Raw genomic sequence first — 18,388 nt, forward strand, 5'->3', positions numbered from 1 at the left:
TCCAGGGCAACCAGGGCCATCTACTTGGTTGGGATGAGGGTGTGTGGGAAGTGGAGTGCTTAAATGTAGCTCCTGCTTGTCAGGCTCTCCAGTGCCGATCCCGACCCCATTGTATCACACACCAGCATGCGTTGGAATGGCCTACCTCAGCTCCTAATTTGTAGGTTCATATTTTAAGTTTTGGCCAATAAATTCCAGCTTTGTGCATGTTACCCACCTCCTGGGAATGAATGATAAAATACAATTGATTTTTCCTGCCCCAGTGTCAAGCCAAACTACAGACGTACCTCCTGTGCAGGGCAGAATGTGACCAGCGGCTCAGCATCGCAAAAACAAACAACGGAATCCCAAGGAGCTTTGTGGTAAGCAGGATATTAAATATTTTACAATCTCTGCATCAAAATTATGCTTTTTTGGTTCTCAACTCCAAAATTAAATCTGGGGCCAGGTGAGGTGTGGGTCCATGTTCACAGAAACACAGAATAGTACAACCCAACACAGAAGGGGACCAATCGGCCTATTGAGTCTACTCCGGCTTTCAGGGAGCCATCCGGTTTGTAAGGGCATAAAAATTAGGAGCAGAAGTAGACCATTCAGCCCCTCAAGATTGCTCTGCCTTCAATATGATCACGGTTGATAGCCTGCCTCAATTCCATTTTCAGGCCCACACCCCGTATCCTTGACTGTCTGAGAAATCAGAAGTCCATCCCGGCCTTGAACACACTCCGTGATGGGGTAGACAATTTCAACATTTGAGTGAAGTAATTTCACCTCATCTCAGTCTGAATGATCGGCCCTTATGTAGAGACTGTGTCCCAGCTTCTAGATTCTCCAGTCAGGGAAACAACTCCTCTGTGTCTACCCTGTCAAGCCCCTTCAGAATCATGTATGTTTCGATGAGGTTGCCTCTTCTTCTGAACTCCAGAAAGTTTAGATCCAATTCACTCCGCCTCTCGTCATAGGACAGCCCTCATCCCAGGAAACTTCAGTATACTATCTTCAATGTAAGTATATCAAAGAACAAAGAACAAAGAACAAAGAAATGTACAGCACAGGAACAGGCCCTTCGGCCCTCCAAGCCCGTGCCGACCATACTGCCCGACTAAACTACAATCTTCTACACTTCCTGGGTCCGTATCCTTCTATTCCCATCCTATTCATATATTTGTCAAGATGCCCCTTAAATGTCCCTATCGTCCCTGCCTCCACTACCTCCTCCGGTAGTGAGTTCCAGGCACCCACTACCCTCTGCGTAAAAAACTTGCCTCGTACATCTACTCTAAACTTTGCCCCTCTCACCTTAAACCTATGCCCCCTAGTAATTGACCCCTCTACCCTGGGGAAAAGCCTCTGACTATCCACTCTGTCTATGCCCCTCATAATTTTGTATACCTCTATCAGGTCGCCCCTCAACCTCCTTCGTTCCAGTGAGAACAAACCGAGTTTATTCAATCGCTCCTCATAGCTTATGCCCTCCATACCAGGCAACATTCTGGTAAATCTCTTCTGCACCCTCTCTAAAGCCTCCACATCCTTCTGGTAGTGTGGCGACCAGAATTGAACACTATACTCCAAGTGTGGCCTAACTAAGGTTCTATACAGTTATATATCGTTCCCGAAATATGGAAACCAAAACTATACACTGTCAGAGGGTCAGTACTGAGGGACTGCTGCACCATCAGAGAGTTAGTACTGAGGGAGCACGACATTGTCAAAGCGTCAGTACTGAAGGAGCGCTGTACTGTCAGAGGGTCAGTACTCATAGAATTATAGAATCCCTACAGTGCAGAAGGAGGCCATTCGGCCCATTGAGTCCGCATCAACCCGCCGAAAGAGCACCCCCCGCAAACCCACCCAACCTCTGAGCACCAAGGGACAATCTACCAAGGCCAGTTCACCTAACCTGCACATCTGCAGTGTCAGAGGGTCAGTACTGAGTGAGTACCGCACCATCAGAGGATCAGTACTGAGGGAATGCTGCACTGTCAGTGGATCAGTACTGAGGGAGTGCTGCACTGTCATAGGATCAGTACTGAGTGAGCGCCGGACTGTCATAATGCCACCTTTTGGAGTGATGTTGCATCGAGGCTCTGTCTGCTCTCTCAGGTAGATTTCTTGATGATCTTCTTTCCTGTTTTTCCCCCGCTCATTATTGCCAATTCAAACATATTGTGTGACTGTGTTTAAGAGTCGGTAAGTGACTTGGAGCAATGTTATACATATATGGTCTATCTGTGGATTATTTCAGGAAGGAGAGGCAGCGCACTTCACTGATACTGATGACTGGCATCATATGATAACTCCTGAAAGGTAGGCTTCAGATGTTTGAGCATTGAAATAATGAGAACACTTGTCTTTTGTAAATGGTGTCGAGAAGAGGCCTTGGGTCTGGTCGGTTGCAAACTTCAAATCACCTGTCTGGGACTTCGCCCAGATTATATACATCCACCTATACGAAACTGCCTGTTTGATGATGCTGGTCCCCTGCAATCCACTGTCTGTGCCTTTCCTCACCTCCAAGGATCGATGCCACAAGCACTTCCCTTGTTGGCTTTTTAGCCTCCACAGCGCTCCTGCTCCAGTTACCATAGATTCCCTACAATGGAGAAGGAGGCCATTTGCCCCTTGAGTCTACACTGACCCTCTGAAAGAGCACCTTACCCAGGCCCACTACAACCCCCGCCCCACCGCCCTTGGCTCGTAACCCCACCTAACCTGCATTTCTTTGGACTGTGGGATAAACCGGAGCACCCGGAGGAAAACCATACAGGCACGGGGAGAATATGCAAACTCCACACAGTCACCCAAGGCTGGAATTGAACCCGGGTCCCTGGCGCTGTGAGGCAGCAGTGCTAACCCATGTAGCACCCCTCGCAACCTACCCGTTGCCATGTAAGTCACTGCTATCTGCCCCTTTCCTCAGTGCATTGATTCCAACCTTATCTAAATATCTCCAAGGTCAGGCAGGTAGATGGGAGGGCAGGGGGGGTTGGGATCGATCATCCATGATGAGTGAGTGGTGGAAAGGTCTCAAGAAGCTGAATGGCCTCCTCCTGTCCTTTTGTCCCTCCCCACCCTCGCACTCTGGCACACTCAATGTGGTGTCTGCAGCTGCCAGTGGTAATTGGGATGCCTCCCCCGAACATCAGCAGCTCTGTTATTGCATGGTGCTGGTGGGTGGAGTTCTGGGAGATCTGAACCTCTGGTCCTCTGAGCTCGAAGTCAATGCAAACCTTTTTATTGTGAACTCCTTTCCACCTGCTGGTCCATGTATATTACAGAGGGGTGCAGTTTCCCAACGGTTTTAAAGAGGTTTCCTTTGGCAGGTTTAGGTATCGCAAGGCATCACCTGGCTGTGAGGATCAGACACAGAGTTATTTCAGCGATCTCACACCTGTCGAGCATAAGGAAATATCATCTCCCAGTAAAGGCAGGAAGATTGTCAATTATTTCTGGCTTCCTGCAGACAACGGTGATTGAGGTAACAAAAAAAGACAGCAAACATCAATTCTAAAGTTGAGACACCATCACTGAACACTGCTACTGCATTATGTATGGGATTTACAGCAAACATGGTATAGTATTCACTCTTCAACCAACATCATAAAAAGATGATCTGGCTGTTTATGACATTGATGTTTGTGAAAATCTTACTGTGCACAAATTGGCTCCAATGCTAGAATCATAGAATGGTAGAGCGCCAAAGTAAGCCCATTGTGCCTATGCTGGCTCTCTGTAAGAGACATCCAGTTAGTTCCATTCCCTAATCGCTTCCCGTAGCACTGCAAGAGTTTCCCTTCAAGCATTTTTGAAAGTTACCATTGAATCTGCTTCTACCACCTTTTAGATGGCACATTCCAGATGACAACTGGACAGCATGGTAGCATTGTGGATAGCACAATTGCTTCACAGCTCCAGGGTCCCAGGTTCGATTCCGGCTTGGGTCACTGTCTGTGCGGAGTCTGCACATCCTCCCCGTGTGTGCGTGGTTTCCTCCAGGTGCTCCGGTTTCCTCCCACAGTCCAAAGATGTGCAGGTTAGGTGGATTGGCCATGATAAATTGCCTTTAATGTCCAAAATTGCCCTTAGTGTTGGGTGGGGTTACTGGGTTATGGGGATAGGGTGGAGGTGTGGGCTTGGGTAGGGTGCTCTTTCCAAGAGCCGATGCAGACTAGATGGGCCGAATGGCCTCCTTCTGCACTGTAAATTCTATGATAATCTATGAACTACTTACAGCATTAAAAATTGCTTCCTCATGTTGCCTCTGGTTCTTCTGCAAATCACCTTAAATCTGTGTCCTCTGGTTACTGGACTTTCTGTCACTGTTTACTGTATCAAAACAGTTCATGATTCTAAACCTTTATTACATCTCCCCATAACCTCTCTGCTCCAAGGACAGCAACCCCAGCATCTCCAGTCTCTCCACATTTGAAGTTCCCACCCTGGACCTATTGTATTAAATCTCTGTTGCAACCTCCCCAAAACCTTCTTTTTTGCACTGAGTGCTGAATTTGGTGCTTTTTGAGTGCTATAGTAAGAGTTTGGTGACCGAGGGAGTATAAGGCTTCATTTTTATCTAAAGTTTAGTCTTTCTTTTATTTAGTTAATTAACTTAAAAGTTGCTGTTTGGTTTAGAAGAAGGTGAATTTTCAATCAGCTTTAAACAGGCTTCTACTTGTAGGCACTTGCAGCTGGAGCTTGTTAATTAGTTAATTGGATTAGGCCAGTTTTCAGAGGCTAGATTCACAGTATAAAAGTGATCCGCTACAGTGCAGACTTTGTTTGCACTGAGTGCTGAATTTGGTGCTTTTTGAGTGCTATAGTAAGAGTTTGGTGACCGAGGGAGTATAAGGCTTCATTTTTATCTAAAGTTTAGTCTTTCTTTTATTTAGTTAATTAACTTAAAAGTTGCTGTTTGGTTTAGAAGAAGGTGAATTTTCAATCAGCTTTAAACAGGCTTCTACTTGTAGGCACTTGCAGCTGGAGCTTGTTAATTAGTTAATTGGATTAGGCCAGTTTTCAGAGGCTAGATTCACAGTATAAAAGTGATCCGCTACAGTGCAGACTTTGTTTGCACTGAGTGCTGAATTTGGTGCTTTTTGAGTGCTATAGTAAGAGTTTGGTGACCAAGGGAGTGCTGAATTTGGTGCTTTTTGAGTGCTATAGTAAGAGTTTGGTGACCAAGGGAGTTAGGTGAGGAGGGAGTAAGGTGCTCCTTTCATTTTGTTTCCGACATTTCCACAAAGAGTGTGAAGAGAGCCAGGAGTTTACAGAAAGTGTAGCTGACTGGGAGCAGAGTTGGAGGGCGGAGATCTAGTTAGTCCACACGGCAGCTATATTCTGTAAGGTAAGAGGGGATGGAGGCTAGGCCAGTTGCATGCTCCTCCTGTAGGATGTGGGTGGTGAGGGATACCACTGGTGTCCCCGCTGACTATACCTGCGGGACGTGCACCCAACTTCAGCTCCTCAAAGACCGTGCTAGGGAACTGGAGCTGAAGCTGGATGAACTTCGGATCATCCGGGAGGCAGAGGGGGTGATTGAGAAGAGTTACAGGGAGGTAACCACACCCAAGGTACAGGACAAGAATAGCTGGGTTACAGTCAGGGGGAAAAAAACAAACAGGCAGAGAGTGCAGGGATCCCTCGTGGCCGTTCCCCTTCAAAACAAGTATACCGTTTTGGATGCTGTTGGGGGGGATGACCTACCGGGGGAAGGCCCTAGCGGCCAGGTCTCTGGCACTGAGTCTGGCTCTGGGGCTCAGAAGGGAAGGGGGGAGAATAGAAAAGCAATAGTTGTAGGAGATTCAATGGTTAGGGGAATAGATAGGAGATTCTGTGGTCGCGAGCGAGACTCCCGGAAGGTATGTTGCCTCCCGGGTGCCAGGGCCAGGGATGTCTCGGATCGTGTCTTCAGGATCCTTAAGGGGGAGGGGGAGCAGCCAGAGGTCGTGGTGCACATTGGTACCAACGACATAGGTAGGAAAAGGGGTGTGGAGGTAATAAACAAGTTTAGGGAGTTAGGCTGGAAGTGCCAGGACAGACAGAGTTGTCATCTCTGGTTTGTTGCCGGTGCCACGTGATAGCGAGGCTAGGAATAGGGAGAGAGTGCAGTTGAACACGTGGCTGCAGGAATGGTGTAGGAGTGAGGGCTTCAGGTATTTGGATAATTGGAGCGCATTCTGGGGAAGGTGGGACCTGTACAAGCAGGACGGGTTGCATCTGAACCAGAGTGGCACCAATACCCTGGGAGGGAGGTTTCCTAGTACTCTTCGGGAGGGTTTAAACTAATTTGGCAGGGGAATGGGAACCGGATTTGTAGTCCAGCAACTAAGGTAGCCGATATTCAGGACGCCAAAGCGTGTAGTGAGGCAGTGGGGAAGGGAACACTGACAAAGGAGAGTACCTGCAGGCACGGAGATGGGTTGAAGTGTGTATACTCCAACGCAAGAAGCATCAGGAATAAGGTGGGTGAACTTAAGGCATGGATCGGTACTTGGGACTACCATGTGGTGGCCATCACGGAAACTTGGATAGAAGAGGGGCAGAAATGGTTGTTGGACGTCCCTGGTTATAGATGTTTCAATAAGATTAGGGAGGGTGGTATTATTAATTAGAGATAGTATAACAGCTGCAGAAAGACAGTTCGAGGAGTATCACCCTATTGAGGTAGTATGGGTGGAAGTCAGAAATAGGAAAGGAGCAGTCACCTTGTTAGGAGTTTTCTATAGGCCCCCCAATAGTAGCAGAGATGTGGAGGAACAGATTGGGAAACAGATTTTGGAAAGGTGCAGAAGTCATAGGGTAGTAGTCATGGGCGACTTTAACTTCCCAAATATTGAGTGGAAACTCTTTAGATCAAATAGTTTGGATGGGGTGGTGTTTGTGCAGTGTCCAGGAAGCTTTTCTAACACAGTATGTAGATTGTCCGACCAGAGGAGGGGCAATATTGGATTTAGTACTTGGTAATGAACCAGGGCAAGTGATAGATTTGTTAGTGGGGGAGCATTTTGGAGATAGTGACCACAATTCTGTGACTTTCACTTTAGTAATGGAGAGGGATAGGTACGTGCAACAGGGCAAGGTTTACAATTGGGGGAAGGGTAAATACGATGTTGTCAGACAAGAATTGAAGTGCATAAGTTGGGAACATAGGCTGGCAGGGAAGGACACAAGTGAAATGTGGAACTTGTTCAAGGAGCAGGTGCTACGTGTCCTTGATATGTATGTCCCTGTCAGGCAGGGAAGAGATGGTCGAGTGAGGGAACCATGGTTGACAAGAGAGGCTGAATGTCTTGTTAAGAGGAAAAAGGAGGCTGAGGAAACAAGGTTCAGACAGGGCATTGGAGGGATACAAGATAGCCAGGAGGGAACTGAAGAAAGGGATTAGGAGAGCTAAGAGAGGGCATGAACAATCTTTGGCAGGTAGGATCAAGGAAAACCCCAAGGCCTTTTACACATATGTGAGAAATATGAGAATGACGAGAGCGAGGGTAGGTCCGATCAAGGACAGTAGCGGGAGATTGTGTATTGAGTCTGAAGAGATAGGAGAGGTCTTGAACGAGTACTTTTCTTCTGTATTTACAAATGAGAGGGGCGATATTGTTGGAGAGGACAGTGTGAAACAGATTAGTAAGCTCGAGGAAATACTTGTTAGGAAGGAAGATGTGTTGGGCATTTTGAAAAACTTGAGGATAGACATGTCCCCCGGGCCTGACGGGATATATCCAAGGATTCTATGGGAAGCAAGAGATCAAATTGCAGAGCCGTTGGCAATGATCTTTTCGTCCTCACTGTCAACAGGGGTGGTACCAGGGGATTGGAGAGTGGTGAATGTCGTGCCCCTGTTCAAAAAAGGGACGAGGGATAACCCTGGGAATTACAGGCCAGTTAGTCTTACTTCAGTGGTCGGCAAAGTAATGGAAAGGGTACTGAAGGATAGGATTTCTGAGCATCTGGAAAGACACTGCTTGATTAGGGATAGTCAGCATGGATTTGTGAGGGGTAGGTCTTGCCTTACAAGTCTTATTGAATTCTTTGAGGAGGTGACCAAGCATGTGGATGAAGGTAAAGCAGTGGATGTAGTGTACATGGATTTTAGTAAGGCATTTGATAAGGTTCCCCATGGTAGGCTTATGCAGAAAGTAAGGAGGCATGAGATAGTGGGAAATTTGGCCAGTTGGATAACGAATTGGCTAACCGATAGAAGTCAGAGAGTGGTGGTGGATGGCAAATATTCAGCCTGGATCCCAGTTACCAGTGGCGTACCGCAGGGATCAGTTCTGGGTCCTCTGCTGTTTGTGATTTTCATTAATGACTTGGATGAGGGAGTTGAAGGGTGGGTTAGTAAATTTGCAGACGATACGAAGATTGGTGGAGTTGTGGATAGTAAGGAGGGCTGTTGTCGGCTGCAAAGAGACATAGATAGGATGCAGAGCTGGGCTGAGAAGTGGCAGATGGAGTTTAACCCTGAAAAGTGTGAGGTTGTCCATTTTGGAAGGACAAATATGAATGCGGAATACAGGGTTAACGGTAGAGTTCTTGGCAATGTGGAGGAGCAGAGAGATCTTGGGGTCTATGTTCATACATCTTTGAAAGTTGCCACTCAAGTGGATAGAGCTGTGAAGAAGGCCTATGGTGTGCTCGCGTTCATTAACAGAGGGATTGAATTTAAGAGCCGTGAGGTGATGATGCAGCTGTACAAAACTTTGGTAAGGCCACATTTGGAGTACTGTGTACAGTTCTGGTCGCCTCATTTTAGGAAGGATGTGGAAGCTTTGGAAAAGGTGCAAAGAAGATTTACCAGGATGTTGCCTGGAATGGAGAGTAGGTCTTATGAGGAAAGGTTGAGGGTGCTAGGCCTTTTCTCATTAGAACGGAGAAGGATGAGGGGCGACTTGATAGAGGTTTATAAGATGATCAGGGGAATAGATAGAGTAGACAGTCAGAGACTTTTTCCCCGGGTGGAACAAACCATTACAAGGGGACATAAATTTAAGGTGAAAGATATAAGCGGGATATCAGAGGTAGGTTCTTTACCCAGAGAGTAGTGGGGGCATGGAATGCACTGCCTGTGGAAGTAGTTGAGTCGGAAACATTAGGGACCTTCAAGCAGCTATTGGATAGGTACATGGATTACGGTAAAATGATATAGTGTAGATTTATTTGTTCTTAAGGGCAGCACGGTAGCATTGTGGATAGCACAATTGCTTCACAGCTCCAGGGTCCCAGGTTCGATTCCGGCTTGGGTCACTGTCTGTGCGGAGTCTGCACGTCCTCCCCGTGTCTGCGTGGGTTTCCTCCGGGTGCTCCGGTTTCTTCCCACAGTCCAAAGATGTCCCGGTTAGGTGAATTGGCCAATGATAAATTGCCCTTAATGTCCAAAATTGCCCTTGGTGTTGGGTGGAGGTGTTGAGTTTGGGTAGGGTGCTCTTTCCAAGAGCCGGTGCAGACTCAAAGGGCCGAATGGCCTCCTTCTGCACTGTAAATTCAATGATAATCTCTGATTAATCGAGGACAAAGGTTCGGCACAACATCGTGGGCCAAAGGGCCTGTTCTGTGCTGTATTTTCTATGTTCTATGTTCTTTCCTAAAGTACATCTCCAGAATTGAACACAGTATTCCAGCTGGCGCCTGGCCAATGGTTTACAAACATTTAGCATCATTTCCTTGCTTTTGTGCTCCACGGGCTGGATTTTCCCTTCCAAAGCGGGAATCTGGAAATTCCCTGATTCACCAGATCCACCTCCATAAAAGTATCCTGAATCATGCTCTGTGGGAGGCGGGGCTGGGATGGATTCGGGAGCAGAGTGCAGGGGGCCACAAGGGTGGACAGCTGTCACGGTGGGCTGGTTCGAAGGCCTGCCTTGGTTCTCTGGGACTTTGTTTCAGAAGCTGTGGGGCCCTGCAACCCTCAACCCTGCACCCAGCCCCATAGCCCCCATATTCTCCAGCCATTTCATGCCCCCATAGCCCTTCATTCACTCCATTGCCAACTCATTTCCTCCTCCCACTCCATAGCCCCTCATAAGGTCATGCAAAACTCACCGGCTATCCACCCATTCAAAGATTTTAAATCTCAGGTAGCTAATCTCTTATTAAAAAAATATTTCTACTCTCTCTCTGGGAGTCACTCGAAGCAAGGAGAACGCTTGCCATAGAGTATGGCCCATGGCACGAACCTGCATGTGGCATCTTTTAACATGACGAGGCTGTTGCATGGCAGCCAACACAAGGTTGTGACTGCAACAAAGACCTCTAATGAAACTGCACGAACAGAATAAAAATCAGTTTCTAAAATTAATACACGGGATGTGGATGACAAGCAGCATTTATTACCCAAATTTAATTGCCCTTGAGAAATTAGTGGTTAGGTACAAAGGAATTAGGAGCAGAAGTAGGCAATTCAGCCCTTCGAGCCTGCTCCGCCAATCAGATCATGGCTGATCACTTTAGTCTCAAATCTACCTCCCTACCTGTTCCCCATATCCCTTCAACCCGTTTTTAAAATCAATAATGTATCTATCACCTTCTTGAAACCATTTAATGATTCAGACTCCACCGCACTATGGGGCAGCGAGTTCCACAAATTTCTCAGTGAGAATAAATAAATTCCTCATCTCAGTTTTAAATCTATCACCTCTCAACCTATATCTGTGACCTCTCACTCTAGATTCTAGAAGGGGAACACTTGGTCTACATTTACTTTGTCAATCCCACTTGGTATCTTGTATACCTCAATCAGATCCCCTCTCATTCTTCTAAACTCCAGCGAGTTCAATCTCTCCTCGTACGTCAACCCTTTCATCCCCGGACTCAATCTGGTGAACCTCCTCTGAAATGTTTCCAATGGCACCACATCCTTCCTCAAATAAGGAGACTAAAACTGGACACAATGGGCAGGATTTACCGATCACCCCGCCGTGTGTTTTTTGGTGGGGGAGGCGGACCGCCAGCAGGAAATCCTGTTGACGGCACCCCTCGTCACTGGGAAACCCATGCGCTGGAATTTTCCACCGGCGTGAACAACCGGTAAATCCCGCCCAATACTCCAGATGTGGTCTCACAAACACCCTATACAATTTCAATAACACTTCCCTACTTTTATGCTGCTGTCCTTTTGCAATAAATGCTAAAATTCCATTTGCCTTTTCTATTACATGCTGTACCTGCATGCTGACTTTCTGTGACTATGAACAAAGGCACCCAGGTCCCTCTGCCCAGACACATTTTGAATTTGCTTTCTATTTAAATAATAATTTGCCTTTCTATTTTTTCAGCCAAAATGGATAGCCTTACACTTATCCACATTAAACTTCATCTGCCAAATTGTGACCCATTCTCCTAGCCTATCTTTATATCCTTGTGTAAACTCTTTGGGCGCGATTTAACCAAAACATTTCTAAGTGTGGTAGTGAGCAGGAATTGCCGCGAGCTTCTCGATGCTCGAACCGGCGAGGGTGTCACCACTATAAAACGTTAATTGGTCCACTTAACGAGGCCGCATGGGCTTCCCGCCGCAAATGATGGTCTCGCCGGCTGATTCGCCGGGACCGTGCTCGCCAGCCCCCTGCTAACAAGGGCGAGCAGCACTTAAACCGCTCCTGCACAGCCAACCTCATTCACCTCACAGCCATGCCTCCGAGGAGACCAGCTCCACGATTCGGGGATGCCAACCTGAGCAGGCTGTTGGATGGGGCTGAGGCCAGACGGGATGCCCTGTTCCCCTGAGGGTCTCGGAGGGTCAGCTACAGGCAGCCAGTCTATGCAGCCCCACCACCCCCATACTCCACATCCACCCAATAACCCCCCACAAAGCTGCAATGAATGATGCGTGCGGCTCTCGATGTCCCCTGGGTCCCAGTCAGATGCTCAGGCTCTGGACCAAGTTTACCCAGAGCTGATGCAGACACTAGGGTGCAGCTGAGAGATTCAATGTCAGCAACACTCCAGCAGGCCCATAGCCGATTGGCGGAGTCGTAGAGGCTACGGGCTCAGGAGGTGGCACTGGCAAAGTAGCGAAGCCAACACTGCTGGGGTAGCAAACGCAGTGGAGAGCCTGGTGCATGACATCAGAAGCATATAAAAGTGTCCAAGGCGTAGCTCAGTCAGTGATAGGTGCCTCGACAGCATGTCCCAGTCACTGGGGGACGTGATCCAGTACCAAATGGACCTTGATGAGGCGCTGTGGGGCATGTGCCAGTCTTAGGTGGGCATTGCAGAGGTCCTCAAGAGGACGTCCCGGTCGCTGGGGGAGGTCTCCCAATCTCAGGTGGGCATAGCCAAGGCGCTGCGGAGCCTGATCCAGCCGCAGGTGGGCATTGCTGGGGCGCTCCAGAGCATGTCCCAGTCACTGAGGAACATTGTTGAGGGTGTCAACACTGTGCTGCAGATATTGGGGAGCCGCCAGGGCTGGCAGAGTCAGATGATGCACGGGCACTCGATCCAACAGCCCCTCCGTCCGGAGGTGAACGGCAGGCCCCTGGAGGGTGCCAACCTGGAGCCACCCTAGAGTGACGACGGCGCCCACCAGCTTCCCCAAGACCCACCCCCCAACAACGCACTTCTCAGAATCAGTACCCGGAACAGGGTGGCACGGTGGGGCATGTGACACCGGCATGTGCGCCGGGACCCTCCGGCCCCAGAGGACACTCGCCAGGGACATTAAAGTCACGGAACACGCAAGGTAGTACCTCCACCTCTGATGTGCATCCTGGGGACACACCTAGATGCAGCGGTAGAGCACAGAAGGCAGGTCAAGGTCAAGGATCACTGAGAGGGCAAGGACCACTGAGAGGGGGGGGGTTGGGAGTGGGGTGACCCCATCAGAGAATTGGAGCAGTTGAGGACACATGTCTATAGCATTTTAAAAATTTGACCACTTGCTTTGGAGTTGGTTAGATCGCGGGAGGCCATTAGGTAGGGGGTTGTTCCCGTTAATCGTATGGAGATTAGGCTTATGTCGTGATTATTGGTATCTCGCAATGATACAGTGGGATCCTGATTTCGCGAATGGGAGCCGGTTAGATGCAAATAGATCGGGGCCTGGCGCAGTTCTCGATTTTGGTCTCACCCGCGATTTAACAGCCTCGTCGCGTTCTCGCTTAAGCACATTAAATTGCGCCCTTTATCTCTTCACTGCCTGCGTTCCCACCAATTTTAGAACAGCTGCAAATTTTGGTGTTGTACAATTCCCTGCTTGCAGATTTATATAGCCACCTTGTTGAACTGCAGCTGTCTTTGTGTAGGTGCTGCTGGCAATGGAATTCCAGAATTTTGTCCCAGTGCCGATAAAGAAACAGAGATATAGGGCGGGATTCTCCATTGCCTGGCGCCGAAATCGGGAACAGCAATAGCTCCCAATGGTGAAATTGCAGCAGAGTCGTAATGCTGTGCCCCTTCCAAAGCGGCGTCATTGCGATGCGCGCCGCTCGTAGTTGCAACCGCATTCGCATCTCGTTATTGGACCCACCCACGATGGGCCTAGTTCCCAACGGCACAGTCTACGTGTGTTTACAAGTCGTGAACCTGGCGTGGTGGTTGCGGAGAGGGCGTATGAAGTGTCCTGCGCCGCCATACTTCGCTGACAGTCGTGCTGCTGGCCAGAGGGCTTCTGCTAGAGCTGGGGGCGTAGTGTGGGGTGGCCAGGTGGGGTCGGGGTGGACAGGTACACGATCCAGCACCATCGGTGCATATGTGGGGGGTGTATAGTACGCACAGATGGAGCTTGTCAGCCCTGCACGTGTCCATCATTCCCCCACCAGTTTTCGCGTGTTCCATGCGGTGGCAGTGCTAGCCCCACACCGGTAGTGGAATCGGTGCAGGCATGGCACAGATTTCTTTCCAGCGTGGAACTCCACCGATCCAGTGTAGCTTGTATATGGTACACATCGTGGCTAGTGTCTTTCTGGTGGAGAGAGCAAGTGTTTAATATGGTGGATGGGTTGCCAATCATACTGTTGTCCTGAACAGTGTCACGTTTCAAGTGTTGTTGGAGCTGCACTGATCTAGGCAAGTATTCCATTACACTCCCGACTTGTGCCTTTCAATTGGTGGACAGGCTTTGGGAAGTCAGCAGGTAAATTACCGCTGCAGAAGTTCCAGCCTCCGACCTGCTTCAGTATTTATTTATATGGCTGGTCTAGTTGAGACCCGAATCCTTCAGTCATTCAAACAGCTCATCAGACAGCTGTCCAATAGCAGCCTTTTCCAGAGTTAATGGGTTTGAGGTGAAAATCAAAGGAAAAGATTTAAATTCATTCAAACTCTTGCTATCTGCATCCTTATCACACCAAGTCCCGTTCACCCATCATGCTGTGCTCACAGTCGGGTATCACTGTAATTAGAAAATTATCTTCCTTGTTTTCCTATCCCATTGCCTCACACCTCCCTAAATTTGTAATCTTCTACAATTCCACATTCCTCCTAGCTGTGTTCTTCCAATCTGCCAGTTTACAGCAGATCAAGGGATATCTTAATTTCTGTAGTGCCACAGTTAAATACAGTGCTTTGGATGCTTTCAGAGTTAAAATTGAAGGGCGTGCAACAGGTTCACCAGAATGGTACAGGGGCTAAATTATGAGCACGGGTCACAAACAAACCTCTGTTACATTGAATGTTTGTAGGTTAAGGGGAAATTTAATTGAGCTGTTTAAATGATGGAAAGGTAAATTGAATGTAACTATTTCTTCTGTTGTGGGAATTCAGATCAGGGGAAAACCACACTAAGAGAAGAGCAATGCTTTTTTTCCCACAAAGGGCAATGAAAATTTGGACCTCAACCTCAAAAATATTATAGACGCTTGGGTTCAATTGGAGCCTTGAAGGCAGAGGTCAATTAGGTTGTTTTTGTTGTGTAAGAGTTTTAAGGGATTTGGCAGAGGTGGGTGAATGGAGTTCAGTACAGATCCAAGCATTAGCTGTGGCATTCTTACCTCAAAATCCAGATATTGTGGTGCAAGTCCCACCCCAGGGACTTGAGCACACAATCTAGGGCTGCCCCGCTCTTCACGTTCCTGTACACCAAATGAGTGTTCATGGCTTATTTCACAATCAATTTCTAACTTCCAGGTGAAGATAAGCAGCAACATACCAAAAAGGAAAAATTAAAGTAGTGAACCCTGAAGAAATGAATGCAAGAACTGCTGTAGTCCATCAGAAGTAAATATGTGCACTTAAGCAAGTGGAAATAGAGTTAGAGAGACTCCACAGGACAGAAGCAGGCCATTTGGTCCGACCAGTCTATGCTGGTGTTTTTGCTCCACCTGAACCTTCATTTTACCCTAACATAATATTTGTTGTTTTCTCCTTCCATTATTTAACATCCCCTTAAATGTAATGATGCAATTCACCTCATTCCATACAAGTTCCACTGACCACTCCGAATGCATTTTCTTGCATTCCCTATTGGATTACTGCTGTATCTTGTATTTACGCCCAACGGCAGATGTATATTATGCTTCCAACATTCTGCTCACCTGGGACAGGGGTATTACACCAATGGTATGTGTGGGGGTTAAGTCCACAAGATCTAATCACTGTACACAAGTCAAAAATCAACTGCTACATCATTTTTGAACATAGTTGTACTCGAGATTGGTATGCGAAAGGACAAAAGCTATTAAAACTCATTTTGATCTATCAGACATGACAAGAGTGCAGGCAATTAGCCATGCTTTATTAGAGCTACCCTGTACATACCATTAGTGTTTTTTCCACAAGCACCTATCCAATTCTTCTTTGAAAGCTATTGACCGCTCTTTTATGATGGCAGACTGTACTTAAATAAAAATTCACAACTTTGATGAAAAGCATTGATAATTGGAGAAAGTGGTGCCCATATACACCAGGGCAAGCCAATAGGGATGGGGAAGAGAGAAGTGCAAGGGAGAACAGATGAGTCACTAAAGTATGAATGTAGAAATTTAGATATTTCATCTGTGGCAGCAATGTTATTAAAAGCCCTAGTTTGAAATACATACAGGCAGCTTTAATTAGTCATAAAAGTGAGGAAATCAATCACTTGGTTACAGATAAAGGGGTTAATGGAACAAGTTTGTATTTTGGATGGTTCTCTGGAGTGTAGAAATTTGAGGAATTCTATTTAGTCGCAGCTCAGCAGATCATGAAGTTAATGGCATACATGTAATTAATGGGATCAGCCTGGTCTGTGTGTAGTTTTGTAGTCTGTTATAGGATTAAATTAAACAGGGTTTTGCCAAATGTTGTGTACTGGATCTGCTCTTCAAAAGGTCTGCACAATGAAAGTTATAAATAAACGAAACTGTTATAGTTAAGACGTTTGAGCCAAATTGGGTTGCTCAATTGGAATTGGGACAGGTGTAGATCGTTCAAGCCTTTTATTTAAAAACCATTTTACTGAATTATGTGGCTGTGTTTAAAAGTTTGTTTCAACAGAAAAGATACCTATTGGTCAGTCATCATTCCTTTACTCAAGTTTTAATAATTGAAAAATTGCCAGTATTCTAACAAGTTGGGGTCTGATCAGACATCTTAACAATAGACAATAACGTAAAAGCAAGTTGCTGAGATTATGCTAGACCTTGAAAGCCACTGCCCAAGTCTCTGAAAGCCATTGCCCAAGTCTGAAATATATGGACAATTCTGAGCACACTTCACGGTGCATCAAGTCTGCACCAGCTCTTGGAAAGAGCACCCTACCCAAGGTCAACACCTCCACCCTATCCCCATAACCCAGTAACCCCACCCAACACCAAGGGCAATTTATCATGGCCAATCCACCCAACCTGCACATCTTTGGACTGTGAGGGGAAACCGGAGCACCCGGAGGAAACCCGTGCACACACGGGATGTGCAGACTCCGCACAGACAGTGACCCAAGCCGGAATCGAACCTGGGACCCTGGAGCTGTGAAGCAATTGTGCTATCCACAATGCTACCGTGCTGTTCTGCCCAATTCACAGAAATCCTAGTCAAGTTTGATCCTGGGAACCTCCCAAGGCATATATCTGGTCATACTTTTGTGAAAGCTACGCTGAGATTCACTGGAAAAGCACACATTCACTTATTTGTGAATATCCTGGCTGCCAAAAGCCTGGAGTGCCAATGGACCATGGGTCACATCTACACAGGCTAGCACACAATTGCTCTTTAATCCCATTACTTTGTACATTTAGGTTAAACCCCTGCAATATTTAACCAGTTACACAAATAGCAGAACAGGCTACAGGGGCTGAGTGACCAACTGCAATGTATGTACTGAAGATCTGCAACAGGGGCACTCAAGACTGTAATAAACTCACATGGTTAATCTTCTGGAAAGAGGCCAGGATACCCCCTACCTCATGATTGTGTCACCTCTGAAACCGGTTCTCTTCACCCATCATTAGTAGTTAACCCATGTTTGCAAAAAGATTACAAACACAGCATGGACCTCATCACAAGGGGAAGTCTGGTGACGCAAAGAAATATATGAATTGCTTGTGGAAGTCAGCCACACACCGGGCACTTCCAAAACAGACATCGGTTGTCCTATAATACCCTGGGGAACAGTTGATAAACAGGCATGCATACAATTCAACAATGTGATCAAAATCTCTGGTTCAAGTCTGAAATGAAACCAGTCTGGATAACCAAGGTATCAAGAGTGCAGACTTAAGATCAATCTAATTAAATTGTGCTCTCCAAAACTCCCTTCAGCCCCATATATACTCTGGTCTCCAGATTACAGGATAGCTGTAATGGGAGGTCAGTCTATAGCAGTTCACTATTACTTGGCCAAAATCCAATCCAGGCCTTTACAACAGCAATTCTTTTTTAAAAATGTATTATTTGACTAACCAAGTGATGGTTGTAGCTTGCTAGATTTAAAAACTGTCAAGGCAACTCCATACCCTCATTTTGTTTGTAGTGTTTTCCTCAGATTTCTGCTCAATTCTGCCTACTCCTCCACTGAAGACCCATTGCCCAAATGTTCAAGACACGAATGATCAAGCTTGAAGACTTATCAGCAATTGAACCAGAGATGGGAAGCCCGGTGTTAGTAGAGGATAAAAACCAAGCAGGAATCCATTTTCTCATTGGAGTTTCAGGGATTTATTTTTAAATGTCAAATGAGTTCAATTTTAAAGTATTTGGAAAAACCACAAGTTCAAAACTAGCATCATTATTGACCTGATTGAAGTTGGTGCATCAGGTGTCACTCTGCTGAGCCTTGGCAGAAAAGTTGGCAAATGTATACAATGCACATTCAGGAATGTGCAATTGTACCAATCTAGTGTACCAGAAAGAATATTGGCAATAACTGTGAAGCACCAAAGCTATGTGCATTAACCCTATGAAATGCAGTTTATTCAGCATGTTACGAGTCACATCTGCTGCCACGAGGGGCACCCAGTACCTCCCAGGAAGC

General features: G+C 46.9%; 1 protein-coding gene across 1 annotated transcript in view; it reads left to right on the plus strand.

Annotated features, from left to right (window-relative positions):
* LOC140430278 (uncharacterized) overlaps nucleotides 1–18,287 on the plus strand; it is a 53,194-nt gene extending 34,907 nt beyond the window's left edge. Inside the window, exons 7-10 of the mRNA XM_072517699.1 lie at nucleotides 264–362; nucleotides 2,249–2,310; nucleotides 3,327–3,481; nucleotides 17,888–18,287. Of these exons, the coding sequence (XP_072373800.1) occupies nucleotides 264–362; nucleotides 2,249–2,310; nucleotides 3,327–3,480 (315 nt within the window). The 3' untranslated portion in view covers nucleotide 3,481; nucleotides 17,888–18,287. The remainder of the gene's footprint in view (nucleotides 1–263; nucleotides 363–2,248; nucleotides 2,311–3,326; nucleotides 3,482–17,887) is intronic.
* The last annotated feature ends 101 nt before the right edge of the window (nucleotides 18,288–18,388 follow it).

This window comes from Scyliorhinus torazame, chromosome 10 (assembly GCF_047496885.1).
Source record: "Scyliorhinus torazame isolate Kashiwa2021f chromosome 10, sScyTor2.1, whole genome shotgun sequence".
In the NCBI taxonomy this organism is placed as follows: domain Eukaryota; kingdom Metazoa; phylum Chordata; class Chondrichthyes; order Carcharhiniformes; family Scyliorhinidae; genus Scyliorhinus; species Scyliorhinus torazame.